Source organism: Mandrillus leucophaeus, unplaced genomic scaffold (assembly GCF_000951045.1).
Source record: "Mandrillus leucophaeus isolate KB7577 unplaced genomic scaffold, Mleu.le_1.0 Scaffold1758, whole genome shotgun sequence".
Classification (NCBI taxonomy): Eukaryota; Metazoa; Chordata; class Mammalia; order Primates; family Cercopithecidae; genus Mandrillus; species Mandrillus leucophaeus.
Window position 1 is genome coordinate 31,963 of NW_012101763.1, and position 17,353 is coordinate 49,315.

General features: G+C 43.4%; 1 protein-coding gene across 4 annotated transcripts in view; it reads right to left on the reverse strand.

Moving 5' to 3' along the window:
- Window positions 1–17,353, reverse strand: part of DAP3 (death associated protein 3) — a 53,494-nt gene that overhangs the window by 25,267 nt on the left and 10,874 nt on the right. For all 4 annotated transcript variants that reach the window (XM_011977249.1, XM_011977247.1, XM_011977248.1 and 1 more), the window contains exon 2: window positions 1,102–1,153. In XM_011977249.1, the coding sequence (XP_011832639.1) occupies window positions 1,102–1,146 (45 nt within the window). In that variant the 5' untranslated portion in view covers window positions 1,147–1,153. The remainder of the gene's footprint in view (window positions 1–1,101; window positions 1,154–17,353) is intronic.

Genomic DNA, 17,353 nt, shown 5'->3' on the forward strand with positions numbered 1-17,353 from the left:
GGTGCTCCTCTTTGGTGCTGTCAGAGCACCGCACTGAAACAGTCATTTATTCATGATTCTACTGGACTATAAGCTTCTGGAGAACATGGACCATAGAATGCAATAGAGCACAGTGGTTAGGCCACAGGCTTTGATGTCAAACAGACCTGGCACCTCGTGTAGGCTTTGCAGCCTCACAGACTATTTCCTCAGGTAAGTTACCTAGTCAATCTCATCTTTAGTTTCTACATCTGTAAAACAAGGATATTATCTCGTTCATGGGTTGATCATGAGGATTAAAAAACTGAAGCACTTAGTGTATTACCTGGCACATAATAATACCGAACAAATAATAACTATTATTAGTGAAATGAAGCATCTTAGAATTCTGAGTACCTGCCATATAGAAGGTATTGAAGGCTGGGCACAGTGGCTCATGCCTGTAATCCCAGCACTTTGGGAGGCCGAGGTGGGCAGATCACGAAGTCAGGCGTTTGAGACCAGGCCGGCTAATACAATGAAACATGGTTTCTACTAAAAACACAAAAACTAGCTGGGCATGGTGGCACGCACCTGTAGTCCCAGCTACTCGGGAGGCTGAGGCAGAAGAAATGCTTGAACCCGGGAGGCGGAGGTTACAGTGAGCTGAGATTGCACTACTGCACACTCCAGCCTGGGTGACACAGTGAGACTCTGTCTCAAAAAAAAAAAAAAAACAAAAAACAAAGTACTGAACAACTATTTGGTGAAAAAATGAAGCAAACCAGCAGAATGGTCTTTTTCATGTACAATTTTATTTTTTATTCTAATCTAGATGCTAAAGCTGTAAATTGGCAACTTGTTTTTCTTTTAAATACTTCATTAAGGGATGATAACCATTCTCTAGTTGGCTAGAGAAATAAAGTCGATAAAGATAATTACAGTCGAACTTACTTATGTTTTCTGGAAAAATATTAATTCTCCTATCCCATGGTAAATTCTCAAGCACAATTATTCTACTAAAACCTGTTACATATGAAGTTTTCCAGAGCATTTCACTCTAGATACAATGAACCCATCTAAAAATAAGAACCCAGGAACCTAAAGGCAATATGCACAGTGTTCAGGTCAGTCAGGACTCACCTTATGGATCCTAGAGATAAGCCTTGTTATTCCTTTCAGCATCATCCTTGCACTCTTAAAACAAAAAAAAAATGAAAAGGTAAACCACAAATGGGAAAAGCTATTTGCAACATGGAAAACGGACAATAGATTAATAGGGATTAATAATCTATATTAATATCTAGAATAGATAAAGAATGCCTATGGCTTCATAAAGAAAAATGAGCAAAAGACATAAACTGGCATTTCACAGAAAAGAAAACACAAAAGGCTAGTGAACCTATGAAAAGATTTTTGAACCTCATTACAAATCAGGGAAATGCTAATTAAAATGATGAAAACCAGATACCATTCACAATCATCATACTGGGAAAATTAAAAAGTCAGGCAGGACACAGTGGCTCACACCTACAATCCCAACACTTTTGGAGGAACACTTTGCGGGGCTGAGGTGGGTGGATTGCTTGAGCCCAGGAGTTCAAGACTGGCCTTGGCAACAGAGTGAGACCCTATCTTTACAAAAAATATAAAAATTAATAGGGCATGGTAGTGCATGTCTGTGGTCCCAGCTCCTCGGGAGGCTGAGGCAGGAGGATCACTTGAGCTTAGGAGGTGAAGGTCACAGTGAGCTGAGATGCACTACATTCCAGCATGGATGACAGAGACCACCTCAAAAAAAAAAAGAAAAGAAAAGAAAATAGGCCAGGTGTAATAGCTCATACCTGTAATCCCAGCACTTTGAGAGGTCAAGGTGGGCAGATCACTTGAGGTCAGGAGTTCGAGACCAGCCTGGCCAACATGGTAAAACTTCGTCTCTACCAAAACATATTTTAAAAAATGAGTTGGAGGCCAGGTGCAGTGGCTCACGCCTATAATCCCAGCACTTTGGGAGGCCAAGGTGGGCGGATCACGAGGTCAGGAGATTGAGATGGTCCCGGCTAACACGGGGAAACGCTGTCTCTACTAAAAATACAGAAAAATTAGTCAGGCGTGGTGGCGGGCGCCCGTAGTCCCAGATACTTGGGAGGCTAAGGCAGGAGAATAGCATGAACCTGGAAGGTGGAGCTTGTAGTGAGCTGAGATCATGCCACTGCACTCTAGCCTGGGAGACAGAGCAAGACTCTGTCTCAAAAAAAAAAAAATTAGTCAGGAGTGGTGATACGCACCTGTAGTCCCAGCTACTCTGGAGGCTAAGGCAGGAGGATTGCTTGCATCCAAGAGGTAGAGGTTGCAGTGAGCTGATATCACACCACTGTACTCTAGCCCAGGCGACAGAGTAAGAATCTGTCTCAAAAAAAAAAAAAAAGAAAAAAAACTAAAAAGTCAGACAATAACAAATGTTAAATAGGCTGTGAAACATTACATTGTATTAAACTTTCATACATGTCAATGAAAGTATAAATACAAGTATCTTTGCAAAGTTGAAAATGCACAAACCAGGCCAGGCGAGGTTGCTCGTGACTGTAATCCCAGTACTTTGGGAGGCCACGGCAGGTGGATCACCTGAGGTCAGGAGTTCAGGACCAGCCTGGCCAACATGGTGAAACCCAATCCCTACTAAAAATACAAAAAATTAGCTGGGCGTGGTGGTACGCACCCATAATCCCAGCTACTCAGGAGGCAGAGGCAGGAGGATCACTTGAACCTGGGAGACAGAGGTTGCAGTGAGCCGAGATCGCGCCATTGCACTCCAGACTGGGCAAAAAGAGTGAAACTCTGTCTCAAAAAAAAAAAAGAAAGTGGGGGTAAATGCTGCAAAAGCCGGCCGGGCGCAGTGGCTCACACCTGTAATCTCAGCACTTTGGGCAGCTGAGGTGGGCGGATCACCTGAGGTCAGGAGTTTGAGACCAGTCTTGGCAAGACAGTGAAACCCCATCTCTACTAAAATACAAACAAACAAAAAAAAAATTAGTCGGGGTCGGGGGCAGCGTGCGCCTGTAATACCAGCTACTCAGGAGGCTGAGACAGGAGAATTGCTTGAACCCGGGAAGCAGAGGTTGCAGTGAACTGAGAATGGACCACTGCACTCCAGCCTGGGTGACAGAGCAAGACTCCATCTCAAAAAATAAATTAATTAATAAATAAAATAAAATACACAAGCCCATGACCCAGCTATTCTACTCCTTGGTACTTACTCTAGAAAAACACTTATACGGCCAGGCACGGTGGCTCATGCCTGTAATCCCAGCACTTCGGGAGGCCAAGGCGGGTGGATCACCTGAGGTTAGGAGTTTGAGACCAGCCTGGCCAACATGGTGAAACCCTGTCTCTACTAAAAATACAAAAAATTAGCTGGACGTGGTGGTGTATGCCTGTAATCCCAGTTACTCAGGAGGCTGAGGCAGGAGAATCGCTTGAACCCGGGAAGTGGAGGTTGCAGTGAGCCGAGATCATGCCATTGCACTCCAGCCTGGGCAGCAAGAGTGAAACTCTGTCTCAAAACAAAAACAAAAACATTTCTACACGTACACTGGGAAATACATATATGGAGGTTCATACTAGCAGAGTATGAATTGTAAAAAAACTGTAGAAAAACCAAATGTCCCTTAGTAGAACAGTACATAGAGACAGTCATAAAATGGAATATTAGAAAGCAATTAAATGAAAAAATTACCATTGCATGCATCAATATGGATCTCAAAAATGAATACTGAGTGAACACTATTTGGCATGACATAACATACAAAATTCAAAACCAAAAAGCTTCTTTAATTATTTGGGGGATATAAATAGGAAAACTGAAACAAAAAGGCAAGAGAATGATAAAAACAACATTTAGAATAATGGTTACTTCTGGGGAGAAAGAAAAGGGAAAAAGATTGGGGCAGGGCACATAAGGAAACTGATAATAAACTATTACTAACACTGGATTATGGATACATGAGAATTTATTAATAATTTTCATATCATGTGTATTATATTCATTCTTTTGTATGCAGGAAATATTTAATTTAAAAGCCCAAATCTTTTGGAGCTAAGAGGTTTAAAATACTTAAATGTAACTCTTAATATCCAGTAGTTATAGAATAACTGAATTAAACATCTATGTAATTAATTAGTTCATTTTGGCTATCTTTTTTTGTTTGTTTGTTTTGTTTTGGTTGTTTTGAGATGGGGTTTTGCTCTTGTTGCCCAGGCTGGAGTGCAATGGCATGATCCCGGCTCACTGCAACCTCCACCTCCCAGGTTAAAGCGATTCTCCTGTCTCAGCCTCCTGAGTAACTGGAGTTAGAGATGCCAGCTACCACGCCCAGTTAATTTTTATATTTTTTAGTAGAGACAGTGTTTCACCATGTTGGCCAGGCTGGTCTCGAACTCCTGACCTCAGGTGATCCACCTGCCTCGGCCTCTCAAAGTGCTGGGATTACAGGCATGAGCTACCACACCTGACACCTTGGCTATCATTTTCACCTTTCTTTATTTTATTTTTTATTTTTTGAGATGAAGTCTTGCTCTGTCACCCAAGCTGGAGTGCAGTGGTGTGATCTTGGTTCACTGGAACCTCCGCCTCCTGGGTTCAAGCAATTCTCCTGCCTCAGCCTCCTGAGTAGCTGGGACTACAGGCACACACCATCATGTCCAGCTAATTTTTGTATTTTTAGTAGAAACGGGGTTTCACCATGTTGGCCAGGCTGGTCTTGAACTCCTTGACCTCAGGTGATCCTCCCACTTCGGCCTCCCAAAGTGTTGGGATTACAGGCGTGAGCCACCGCACCCTGACACACCTTTTACAATCCAAATCTTTAAAGCAACAATAATAAAAAACCATAGAGTTACAACCAATTAACCCAACAGTTACTGAGCACCTACTGTGTGTCAGGCTCTGTGAATACAATGGTGAACAAACTATTACAGTCCCTGATCTTATAGTCAAGGAATTTATAGTACAGTCAAGAGAATCACATAGGCTGGGCATGGTGACTCATGCCTGTAATATCAGCCCTCTGGGAGGCTGGGGTGAGAAGACTGCTTGAGCCCAGGAGTTTGAGACCAGCTTGGGTAACAGTAAGACCACCAATTCCACAAAAAAAAGAAAAAAATTAATTAGTTGGCCATGGTGGTGCAGGACTAGTCGTAGCTACTTAGGAGGCTGAGGCAAAAGGATCACGTGAGGCCAGGTGTTAAAGGCTACAGGGAGCTATGATCATGCCACTGTACTCCAGCCTGCATGATACAGTCAGATCTGGTCTAAATAAATAGATAAATACATGAAAAGAGGCCAGGTGCGGTGGTTCATACCTGTGATCCTAGTACTTTGGGAGGCTGAGGTGGATGGACTACCTGAGCTCAGGAGTTCGAGACCAGCCCGGACCATATGGTAAAACCCCATCTCTACTAAAATACAAAAAATTAGCCTGGCATGGTGGTGCATGCCTTTAGTCCCAGCTACTCAGGAGGCTGAGGCGGGAGAATCGCTTGAACCCGGGAGGCAGAGGTTGTAGTGAGCTGAGATTGCACCACTGCACTCCAGCCTAGGCGACAGAGCAAGACTCCATCTCAAAAAAACAAATAAATAAATAAATAAAATTTAAAAAATAAATAAAAAGAGAGAGAATCACACAAATTCCTTTAATTTTATTTACTTTCAGTTTTTTCTTTCTTTTCTTTTTTTTTTTTTTTTTGAGACAGGGTCTCACTTGGTTGCCCAGGATGGAGTGCAGTGGTAAGATCACAGCACACTGTAGCCTCGAACTCTTGGGTTCAAGTGATCCTCCTTCCTCAGCCTTTCAAGTAGCTGAGAATATAGGTGTCATTGCCTGGCATATTAAAAAAAATTATTTTTTTTTGGTAGACATAACCCTTGCTATGGTGCCCAGGATGGTCTTGAACTCCTGGGCTCAAGTGATCCTCCTGCCTCAGCATCCCAAAGTGCTGGGATTACAGGTGTGAGCCACCATGCTCTGCTTCAACTCTATCACATTTGTTATTTTTCTTGAGACAGGGTCTTGCTCTGTCATCCAGGTTGGAGTACAGTGGCACAATCACAGCTCACTGCAGCCTCGAACTCCCCTGCTTAAGCGATCTTCCCACCTCAGCCTCCCAAGTAGCTGGGATTACAGGCACGTGCCACTGTGCCTGGCTTTTTTATTTTGAAGAGACAGGGTCTCACTATGTTGCCAGGCATGGCCTTGAACTCCTGGACACAAGTGATCCTCCCACCTCAGCCTCTCAAAGTGCTGGGATTACAGGTATGAGCCATCGCACTTGGCCTTAAATATACTGGATTTGTTTATCTCCGAGATGGAATCTCGCTCTGTCGCCCAGGATGGAGCATAGGGGCATGATCTCGGCTCACTGCAACATCCACTTCCCGAGTTCAAGCAATTCTCCTGCCTCAGCCTCCCAAGTACCTGGGACTACAGGCGCCCACTACCACGCCAGCTAATTTTTATATTTTTAGTAGATACAGGGTTTTGTCATGTTGGCTAGGCTGTTCTCGAACCCTTGACCTTAAGTGATCCTCCCGCCTCGGCCTCCCAAAGTATTGGGATTACAAGTGTGAGCCACCATGCCCAGCCATACTATTTAATGGAGATGCCAAAGCACTCCTAAACTCAGTCATTCAAGAAGTGTATGACATGATTCCACATGCCCACACTATATAGTCTACAGTGGTGAATAAGACTGGGATGGTCTCTACTGGCCTGCCTGCCTTTTTACTTGTGGGATTTCAGGGCTCCTTTTCTAGAGTGCAATGTCACTCCAATAGTATTTGACCTGCCCCACTGTGCTCCCCAGATCCTCTCAATGCTCCCCAGCACAACCACTATTGGAAGAGCTGTGGACTACGAAGCAGGCTGGATACTGGAGAGGAAGGAGTGTGTGACATGGTCCAGATGCACTTCTTTCCACAGGTGTGCCTGTGGACACTGGAGCTATTATTTTGCCTATATTATAGACACTATGAGAAATGATGGTCAGAACGTGTAATCAGCTTTCATTCTAGGACACTGTCATCTTGAACCCAAACTAAAATAAATGATCTACCAGCATCCAGTCTTAAACATTTTCTCCACTGAAGCCTTGCTTAAAATTCTTCAGTATTTCCTCACTACTTTATTATTTTTTGAGTTCGGGTCTCAGTCTGTTGCCTAAGCTGGAGTGCAGCGGCGCAATCTCAGCTCACTGCAGCCTCTAACTCCTAGGCTCAAGTAATCCTCCTTCCTCAGCCTCCTAAGTAACTGGGACTACAGGCACGTGCAACCACCCGGTGGCTAATTTTTTATTTTTATAGAGATGGGGTCTGGTTGCTTGGGCTGGTCTCTAACTCCTGGCCTCAAGTGATCTTCCTGCCCTGGCCTCGCAAAGTGCTGGGATTGCAAGCGTGAGTTACTATGCCTGGCCCTCACTAGTTTTCAAGTTAAAAAAAAAAAGTCTAGGTAGGGCACAGTGGCTCATGCCTCTGGGAGGCCAAGTCAGGTGGATCATGAGGTCAGAAGATCGAGACCATCCTGGCTAACACAGTGAAACCCCATCTCTACTAAAAATACAAAAAATTAGCCAGGTGTGGTGGCGGGCACCTGTAGTCCCAGATACTCGGGAGGCTGAGGCAGGAGAATTGCTTGAACCCAGGAGGCAGAGGTTGCAGTGAGCCAAGATCATGCACTGCACTCTAGGCTGGGTGACAGAGCAAGACCCTGTCTTAAGAAAAAACTTGTCAAGCTGATTTGGTTTGGCTATGTCCCCACCCAAATCTCATCTTCAATTGTAAGTCCCATAATTTCCATGTGTTGTGGGAGGGACCCCATGGTAGATAATTGAATCATGGAGGTGGTTTCCCCATACTGTTCATGTGACAGTGAATACATCTCACAAGATCTGATGATTTAATAAGGTGTTTCCCCTTTCGCTTGGCTCTCATGCTCTGTTGCCTGCCACCATGTAAGATGTGACTTGCTCCTTGTTGCCTTCTGTCATGATTGTAAGACCTCCCCAGCCACATGGAATTGTGAGTCCATTACACCTCTTTTTCTTAATAAATTATCCAGTCTTGGGTATGTCTTTATCAGCAGCATGAAAATGGACTAATATACAGGCTAACCTCAAAATTCATATGGAAATGCAATAGACCTAGAATAGCCCAGGTATTCTTGAAAAAGAACAAATTTGGAGGCCTCATACATCCTAATTCCAAAACTTACTACAAAGCTACAGTAATCAAGATAGTGTGGTATTGGCATACATTTACATCATGGTCAACTGATTTTTTTTTTTTTGAAACGGAGTCTCGTTCTGTCACCCAGGCTGAAGTGCAGTGGCGCCATCTCAGCTCACTGCAACCTCTGCCTCCTGGATTCAAGCAATTCTCTGCCTCAGCCTCCTGAGTAGCTGGGATTACAGGTGCCCACCATCACACCTGGCTAATTTTTTGTATTTTTAGTAAAGACAGAGTTTCACCATCTTGGCCAGGCTGGTCTTCAACTCCTGACCTCATGATCCACCAGCCTTGGCTTCCCAAAGTACTGGCATTACAGGCATGAGCCACCACGCCCTGCCTGGTCAACTGATTTTCAACATGGATGCCAAGACAATTCAATGAGGAAAGAATAGGGTCTTCAACAAATGCTGTTGGGACGACCTGAAATTCACCCACAAAAGAATGAAAATGGATCCCTACCTTATATTATATACACAAATGAACTCAAAATAGATCATAGACCTACTCATAAAAGCTCCAGGTACAAAACTTGCAGGGGCAAGTTTTTGAATTTTTTTTTTTTTTTTTTTGAGCCAGAGTTTCGCTCTGTCGCCCAGGCTGGAGTGCAGTGGCGTGATCTTGGCTCATCAGCTCACTGCAACCTCTGCCTCCTGGGTTCATGCCATTCTCCTGCCTTAGCCTCCCGAGTAGCTGGGACTACAGGCACCCACCACCACGCCTGGCTAACTTTTTGTATTTTTTTTAGTAGAGACGGGGTTTCCCCCTGTTAGCCAGGATGGTCTCAATCTCCTGACCTCGTGAACCACCTGCCTTGGCTTCCCAAAGTGCTGGGATTACAGGCATGAGCCACTGGGCCTGGCCCAAGTTTTCTAATTTTCTACAGAAGAAAGTAAATCTTCATTATAATGTGTTATGCAATGGTTTCTTAACCATAACATCAAAAGCACAAGCAAAAAAACTAAAAATGGAGAACTGAATTTTATCCAAATCAGACACTTGTACTTCAAAGGATACCAAAAAATAAGTGAAAGACAGCCCACAGAATGGGAGAAAATATTTGCAAATCACACAAAACTTAACTTATATCCATAATATATAAAGAAGTCTTACAACTTAACAATAAAAAGTCAACTCAAGGCCAGGTGCAGTGGCTCATGCCTGTAATCCCAGCACTTTGGGAGGCCAAGGTGGGCAGATCATGAGGTCAAGAGATTGAGACCATCCTGGCCAACATGGTGAAACCCTGTCTCTACTAAAAATACAAAAATTAACTGGACATGGTGGTGCATGCCTATAGTCCCAGCTAGTGGGGAGGCTGAGGTAGGAGAATCACTTCAACCCAGAAGGTGGAGGCTGCAGTGAGCCAAGATCATGCCACTGCACTCCAGCCTGGCGACAGAGTGAGACTCTGTCTCAAAAAAAAAAAAAAAAAAAAAGAAGCAATTCAATTTAAAAAAATAGGCAAAAGGGTCAGGTGCAGTGGCTCATACCTGTAATTCTCACACTTTGGGAGGCTGAGATGGGAGAAGTGCTTAAGCCCAGGAGTTTGAGACCAGCCTGGGCAACATAAGGAGACCCTGTCCTCTACCAAAAATTTAAAAAATTAGCCAGGTGTGGTGGTGTGAGCCTGTGGTCCTAGCTACTTGAGAGGCTGAGGTGGGAGGATCACCTGGGCCTGGGAGCTTCAGGCTGCAGTGAGTTGTGATCACACTGCTGCACTCCAGCCCAGGTAACAGAGTAAGACCCTGCCTCAAATTAAAAAAATAAAAAGGAAAAATATTTGAATAGGCATTTCTCCAGAGTAGTTATACAAATGGCCAATAAGCACATGAAAAGAAGTTCAACATTACTAGTCATTAAGTGTTGGGAAAAAGGCTTATGGGGTACCTGCAAAAACTGGCTATAAAAATACGGGACAATAAGTTGTGGAAAGCCACAAGAGGCCTCTGAGGAGGAAGTTCTTCTTATCACTATTATGTTCCCATGCTCTGAGCGCATCCTGCTCTCCTATCTACAAACACTGTGCTCAAGAAGAAGGATGCTCCTCTGAAGCACTGGAATGTAGATATGCAGGCTCCTAGTTAAGCCCACTCCCACCAGCTAACTAAAGATATGTTGTTTGAGTACAAAGGAGATTCACTTAAACTGCCACTGCTACAGATTACGTGTATGACGTACTGCCTCCCTTTCACTGTTTTGCTCTGAACATCTGCTTCTTAGATCTAAGTGACTGCACTCAGTAAATAGTGTGAAGACCAGAACTCTGGGCCTTTTGCAGCCTCCATTTTGTGACTGGCTTCCTGGATCCCATCTTTATGAACTCTTAACCTGTCTCTTCTTATTCCTTTGTTGCCACCGGACTTCGGATACCCTATGGATGGTGTTGAGGCTGGTCCCCAACATTATGGCGCCCAATGTGGGGCCCGAAAGAATCCAGTGAAGGAACACTCGAGCGTGTGAAATGGAGGATCGATAGACAAAGGACTCGCCAGGACGAAAAGGTTTTAAGCTCTGCAGGTAAGCGTGGCACTCCGAGAAAGCTAGGGACACAAATGGGACAAACTGAAAGTAAGTACGCCATGTATTTGAGCTTGCTATGGCAGATCTTGAAGCATGGTGGGGTAAAAGTTGATACGAAAAATCTTATGGATTTGTTTTATGCTGTGGAACAACTTTGCCCTTGGTTCCTGGAACAGAGAACTTTGGAATTGAAAGATTGGGAAAGAGTTGAAAAGGACCTTAAAAGAGCACATAGAAAGGGAAAGGAAATTCCTTTGCCTGCTTGGTCAGTTTGGTCATTGGTGCGTGCAGCACTGGAGCCTTTTCAGATAGATGATGAGGCTGAGTCAGAGGAGGAGAGGCAGGAGTTTAATGATCAGGCCTCTGAACCGCCTCTACCAAGTGCTAACAAAAAGGGAGAGTCCAGAGTGTTGCTGGAAGTCCGGGACCCCGAACGGAGGGACCGGCTGAAGCCATGGCAAAGAACATAAATTGTGAAGATTTCATGGACATTTGTTAGTTCTCCAAATTAATACTTTTATAATTCCTTATGCCTATCTTTACTGCAATCTCTGAACATAAACTGTGAAGATTTCACGGACATTTATGACTTCCCCAATCAATACTCTTAATTTCCTATGCCTGTCTTTAATCTCTTAATCCCATCATCTTCCTAAGCTGAGGATGTATGTTGCCTCAGGACCCTGTGATGATTGTGTTACCTGCACAAATTGTTTGTAAAGCATGTGTGTTTGAACAATATGAAATCTGGGCACCTTGAAAAGAACAGGATAAAAGCAATTTTCAGGGAACAATGGAGATAACCATAAAGTCTGACTGCTTGAGGGGCCGGGCAGAACAGAGTCATACTTCTCTTCTTTCAGAAAGCGAATAGGAGAAATATCGCTGAATTCTTTCCTCAGCAAGGAATAACCCTGCACTCCCAGGGAGAGGTCTGTAAAATGGCCACTCTGTGAGTGTCTGTCTTACGCAGTTGTAGATAAGGGATGAAATATGCCCGGGTCTCCTGCAGTGCCCTCAGGCTTGCTAGGATTAGGAAATTCCAGCCTGGCTAATTCTAGTCAGACTGGTTGTCTGCTCTCGAACCCTGTTTCCTGTTGCAGGACATGGACCTTCATCAGTAATTCTAGTTTTGCCCTGGCCTTATGATCTTGCTCTGCCTCTCTGCCCTTGTGATATTTTATTGTCTTTGAAGCATGTCATCTCTGTGACCCACTCCCTATTCGTACAACCCTCCCCCTTTGAAATCCATAATAAAAACTTGGTTTTGTGGCTCAGGGGCATCACAGGACCTGCCAAAATGTGATGTCACCCAGAGACCCAGTTGTAGAATTTATCTCTTTTGTACTCTTTCTCTTTATTTCTCAGACCAGCCGACATTTACGGAAAATAGAAAAGAACCTACGTTGAAATATCGGGAGCTGGTTCCCCTGATACCAGAGGTGATACCCCCAGTCTCCCTAAACCTATGCAGAAAATTGTTCAGCCCACAGCTCCTTCAGAGAAATGTCTGGAATGGCCACCTCCTCCTCAGCTGAGTGAGTGCAGGGGGAGGGAGCCTGAAACTCGGCTTGCTGTGCCCATTACTGCCCAACCCACAGTTCACTATGGTGAAGGAGCAATTCAGGCTCGCCCTGAAGTATCCTGTTTGGGTCAAACAGTGACGGCTCCCTCAGGAAAACTTGGGGGTGCTCCATGAAATAGTTAAAAAACTACTAGAAAAAGGATATATTTCACCCACTTTCTCTCCTTGGAATTCCCCAGTATTTGTGATTTTAAAAAAATGTATGGTAGATGGCACAGGCTGACTGACTTGCGGGAGGTCAACACTGTAATTCAACCGATGGGAGCTTTACAACCAGGACTCCCATCCCCCACCATGCTCCCTAAAGACTGGCTGCTTGTTATTATAGATTTAAAAGACTGTCTTTTTATAAATCCTCTGACAGATTTTGAAAAATTTGCCTTTACTATTCCTGCCATTAATAACAAAGAACCTGCAGCCAGATATCATTGGAAGGTTTTATCCCAAGGTATATTAAACAGTCCCACAGTTTGTCAAACTTTTGTAGGCAAAGCTATCCAGCTTGTTGGAGATTAATTTCCAGATTGTTACATCATTCATTACATGAATGACATACTATGTGCAACAGAAAAATAGAGACCAACTTATTCAACATTATTCATCTTTGCAAAAGGCAAATTACAAATGCTGGATTGCTTATAGCACCTAACAAAATTCAAACAACACTTCCTTTTCAATATTTGGGGATGCAAGTACAAGATAGAGCCATTAAGCCTCAAAAGGTTCAAATCAGAAAAGATTCTTTAAAAACCTTAAATCATTTTCAAAAATTGTTAGGAGATAATCATTGGATTCAGCCCACCTTAGGAATTTCTACTTATGCTATGTCTAATATTTTCTCAATATTGAGGGGAGATTCCAACTTACACAGTAAAAGAGAATTAATACCCATGGCCATGAATGAGTTAAGAGTAACTGAAAAAAAGTTCAGCAAGCCCAGGTCAGTAGGATTGACTCAGTCTTGCCTTTTCAATTCATTGTGTTCCCTACTTCACTCACCCCAATGGGGGTTATTGTTCAAAATAATGATTTGGTTGAATGGTCTTTTTTGCCACATAATACCATGAAAACATTTACAGTATATGTAGGTCAGATGACAATTTTAATTGGACAGGCTCGTATGCAAATTGTTAAACTTTGTGGCACTGAGCCCAATAAGATTATAGTTCCAAAAAATAAAAATTAGGTTAAACAAGCATTTATTAACTCAGTTACATGGCAAGTTGATTTAGTAGACTTTATTGAATGTATTAATAATCATCATCCTAAAAATAAAATTTTACAGTCCTTAAATTTAACTACATAAGTTCTTCCAAAAATTACTCATGATGCCTCTTTGGAAGGAGCCATGATTGTTTTTACTGATGGCTCCAGTACTGGGAAAGCGGCATATATGGGACCTTGTGATAAAGTTATCCACACTAATTTTTCCTCAGGCCAAAGAGCTAAATTACAGGCAATGATTGCAGTATTAGAAGATTTTAATCAGCTAGTTAATACTGTTTCAGATTCAGCTTATGCTGTATAAGCTACTCGGCATATTGAAATTGTCTTAATTAAATATATTATTGATAAACAGCTTTATCAATTGTTCAACTCTTTATAAACAGCTGTGCATGCTAGGGATTTTTCTTTCTATATAAGCCATATCCGAGCACATACCAATCTTCCAGGACCCTTGACTGAGGCTAATGAGCAAGCTGACTTGTTGGTTTCCCCCATACTTACTAATGCCCAAACTTTCCACTCATTAACACACCTTAATGCAGCAGGACTTAAAAACAAGTATCAAATTATGTGGAAACAGGCCAAGGACATTGTACAACATTGTCCTCAGTGCCAGGTACTAAAACTAGCGCATCAAGGAAATGGTGTTAACCCTCGAGGGTTGGCACCTAACATGATCTGGCAAATGGACATCACCCACATTCCTGCATTTGGCACACTTTCTTATGTCCATGTGACCATAGATATATATTCTCATTTTACATGGGCTACTTGTCAAACCAGCAAGACAACAACACATATAAAAAGACACTTGCTTTCCTGTTTTACTGTCATGGGAATTCCACAAAAATTAAAAACAGACAATGGACCAGGCTACTGTAGTAGAACTTTCCAAACATTTTTAAAACAATGGAGCATTGAACACAGTACGGTTATCCCCTGTAATTCTCAAAGGCAAGTGATTGTTGAGCGAGCCAATTGAACCTTAAAAATGCAATTACATAAATAGAAAATAGGGGGAGATATGGAATATTTCACCCCTCATATGCAATTACAGTTGGCTCATTACCTTAAAATTTTTTTTTTTTTTTTTTGAGAGGGAGTCTCGCGCTGTCGCCCAGGCTGGAGTGCAGTGGCCAGATCTCAGCCCACTGCAAGCTCCGCCTCCCGGGTTTGCGCCATTCTCCTGCCTCAGCCTCCCAAGTAGCTGGGACTACAGGCGCCCGCCACCTCGCCGGGCTATTTTTTTTTGTATTTTTTAGTAGAGACGGAGTTTCACTGTGTTAGCCAGGATGGTCTTGATCTCCTGACCTCGTGATCTGCCCGTTTCGGCCTCCCAAAGTACTGGGATTACAGGCTTGAGCCACTGCGCCCGGCCTCCTTAAATTTTTTTAACATCTCCCGGAATCAGGTTACTACAGCAGCTGAACAGCATGTAACAGGACAGAAGGTAAATGTTCATGAAGGAAAACCTGTGTGGTAGAAGGACTTTAAAACAAAGACCTGGGAAAGAAGGAGAGTTATAACATGGGGAAGAGGGTTTGCTTGTATTTCCCCAGAAGAAAACCAGTTTCCAGTTTGGCTACAAGATATCTTAAATTCTATGATGAGCAAAATTCCAAAGAAGAGAAAAGGGTTTTGGAACCAAGATCTCTACCCCCTAGCATGCTTGATGGCTCGAATGAACATTTCGGCCGACCAGATGAAGACCAACAAAACCTGTCAAGCAAGCCCACCAACTTGGGGACAGATCAAGTGGCTGACTCACCTTGCAGAAGAAAACCTGAAAACACAACAAAAACCACTAACCTCAAGTAACCTGACGGTAGCTATGATTGCGGTAATTACTATGGCAGTAAGTCTCCCTGTGGCTACAGCAGACCAAAATTATACCTATTGGGCATACATCCCATTTCCGCCATTAATTAGGCCTGTTACATGGTTGGAACCCCCGGTTGAGGCTTATATTAACAATAGTGTTTGGATGCCTGAGCCTACAGATACTCATGGGCCCTCTCACCCAGAGGAGGAAGGAATGTTAATAAATGTGTCCATCAGGCCGGGCGCGGTGGCTCAAGCCTGTAATCCCAGCACTTTGGGAGTCCGAGATGGGCGGATCACGAGGTCAGGAGATCGACACCATCCTGGCTAACAGGGTGAAACCCCGTCTCTACTGAAAAATACAAAAAAAAAAACTAGCCAGGCGAGGTGGCGGGCGCCTGTAGTCCCAGCTACTCAGGAAGCTGAGGCAGGAGAATGGCGTGAACCCGGGAGGCGGAGCTTGCAGTGAGCCAAGATCGCGCCACTGCACTCCAGCCTGGGCGACAGAGCGAAACTCCGTCTCAAAAAAATAAAATTAAATAAATAAATAAATAAGTAAATAAATGTGTCCATGGGTTATCAGTTCCCCTGCTTTGCATAGGGCCGGCTATCGGTTGCCTAAAAGGCTACAGACAACAGTGGCTAGTTAAAATTCCAGGTCATAATCAAACACCAGTATCCTATCATTTCTTTTCTAGATGGAGCCCGGATCATTCAGAGTTCAGTTCAATTGTAACAGTTTAAGCCCAGAAAAGACAGGTGTCAATAACCTCAACAATGGTCAAAGGATTTAGAAATATTGATTTGAAAGGACTGCATCTCTTTTTTTTTTTTCTTTTTTTTTGAGACGGAGTTTCACTCTTGTTGCCCAGGCTGGAGTGCAGTGGCACAATCTCGGCTCACTGCAACCTCTGACCCCCAGAGTTCAAGGGATTCTCCTGCCTCAGCCTCCCAAGTAGCTGGGATTACAGGCATGCGCCACCACATCCTGCTAATTTTTGTATATTTAATAGAGACGGGGTTTCTCTATGTTGGCCAGACTGGTCTCGAACTCCCGACCTCAGGTGATCCACTGGCCTCGGCCTCCCAAAGTGCTGGGATTACAGGCGTGAGCTACTACTCCCACCAGGATTGCATCTCTGATCACGCTGTGGTACCGCAAAATAATTCCTATGGAATCGTCATTGATTGGTCCCCTAAGGGGACCTGTGCAGTTAATTGTACCAATCAGAATGATAGATGCAAGACAGGACTAAAAAAGGAACTATACTATCAAAGAGATGACACTGCTTACACTGAAAAACGTGCCCAGTTTCCCATAATTTCGACTGATTTTGGTACAGCTGGCCTACATCCAAAAATGCTTAATCCAATAATAGGCCCTGAACATCCCAAATTATGGAAGTTAATCATGGCCCAATCTCATATTCGGGTTTTGGAAGAAAAATATTATCTTGAGGGAAAAGGTGAGAGACTTCAAATTGTGTATCACTTTTCAATTTGTGTATCAGTTCCCACCAGCTAACTTAAGATATGCTGTTTGAGCACAAAGGAGATTCACTTAAACCGCCACTGCTACAGATGAAGTGTGTGACATACAGCCTCCCTTTGACTATTTTGCCCTGAACATCTTCTTCTTAGATCTAAGTGACTGTACTCAATAAATAGTGTGGAGACCAGAACTCTGGGCCTTTTGCTGCCTCCGTTTTGCAACTGGCCCCCTGGCTCCCACCTTTATGAACTCTTAACCTGTCTGTTCTCATTCCTTTTTTGCCACTGGACTCTGGATACCCTACGGGTAGTGTTGAGGCTGGTCCCCCAAAATTAAGAAAATGCAAATAAAAACCTCAATGAGATAACACTTCACACCCACTAGAATGACAAAAACCAAAAGAACTGATAATAACATGTGCTGGACAGAATCTGGAAAAACTAGGATTCTTTTTTTTTTTTTTTTTTTT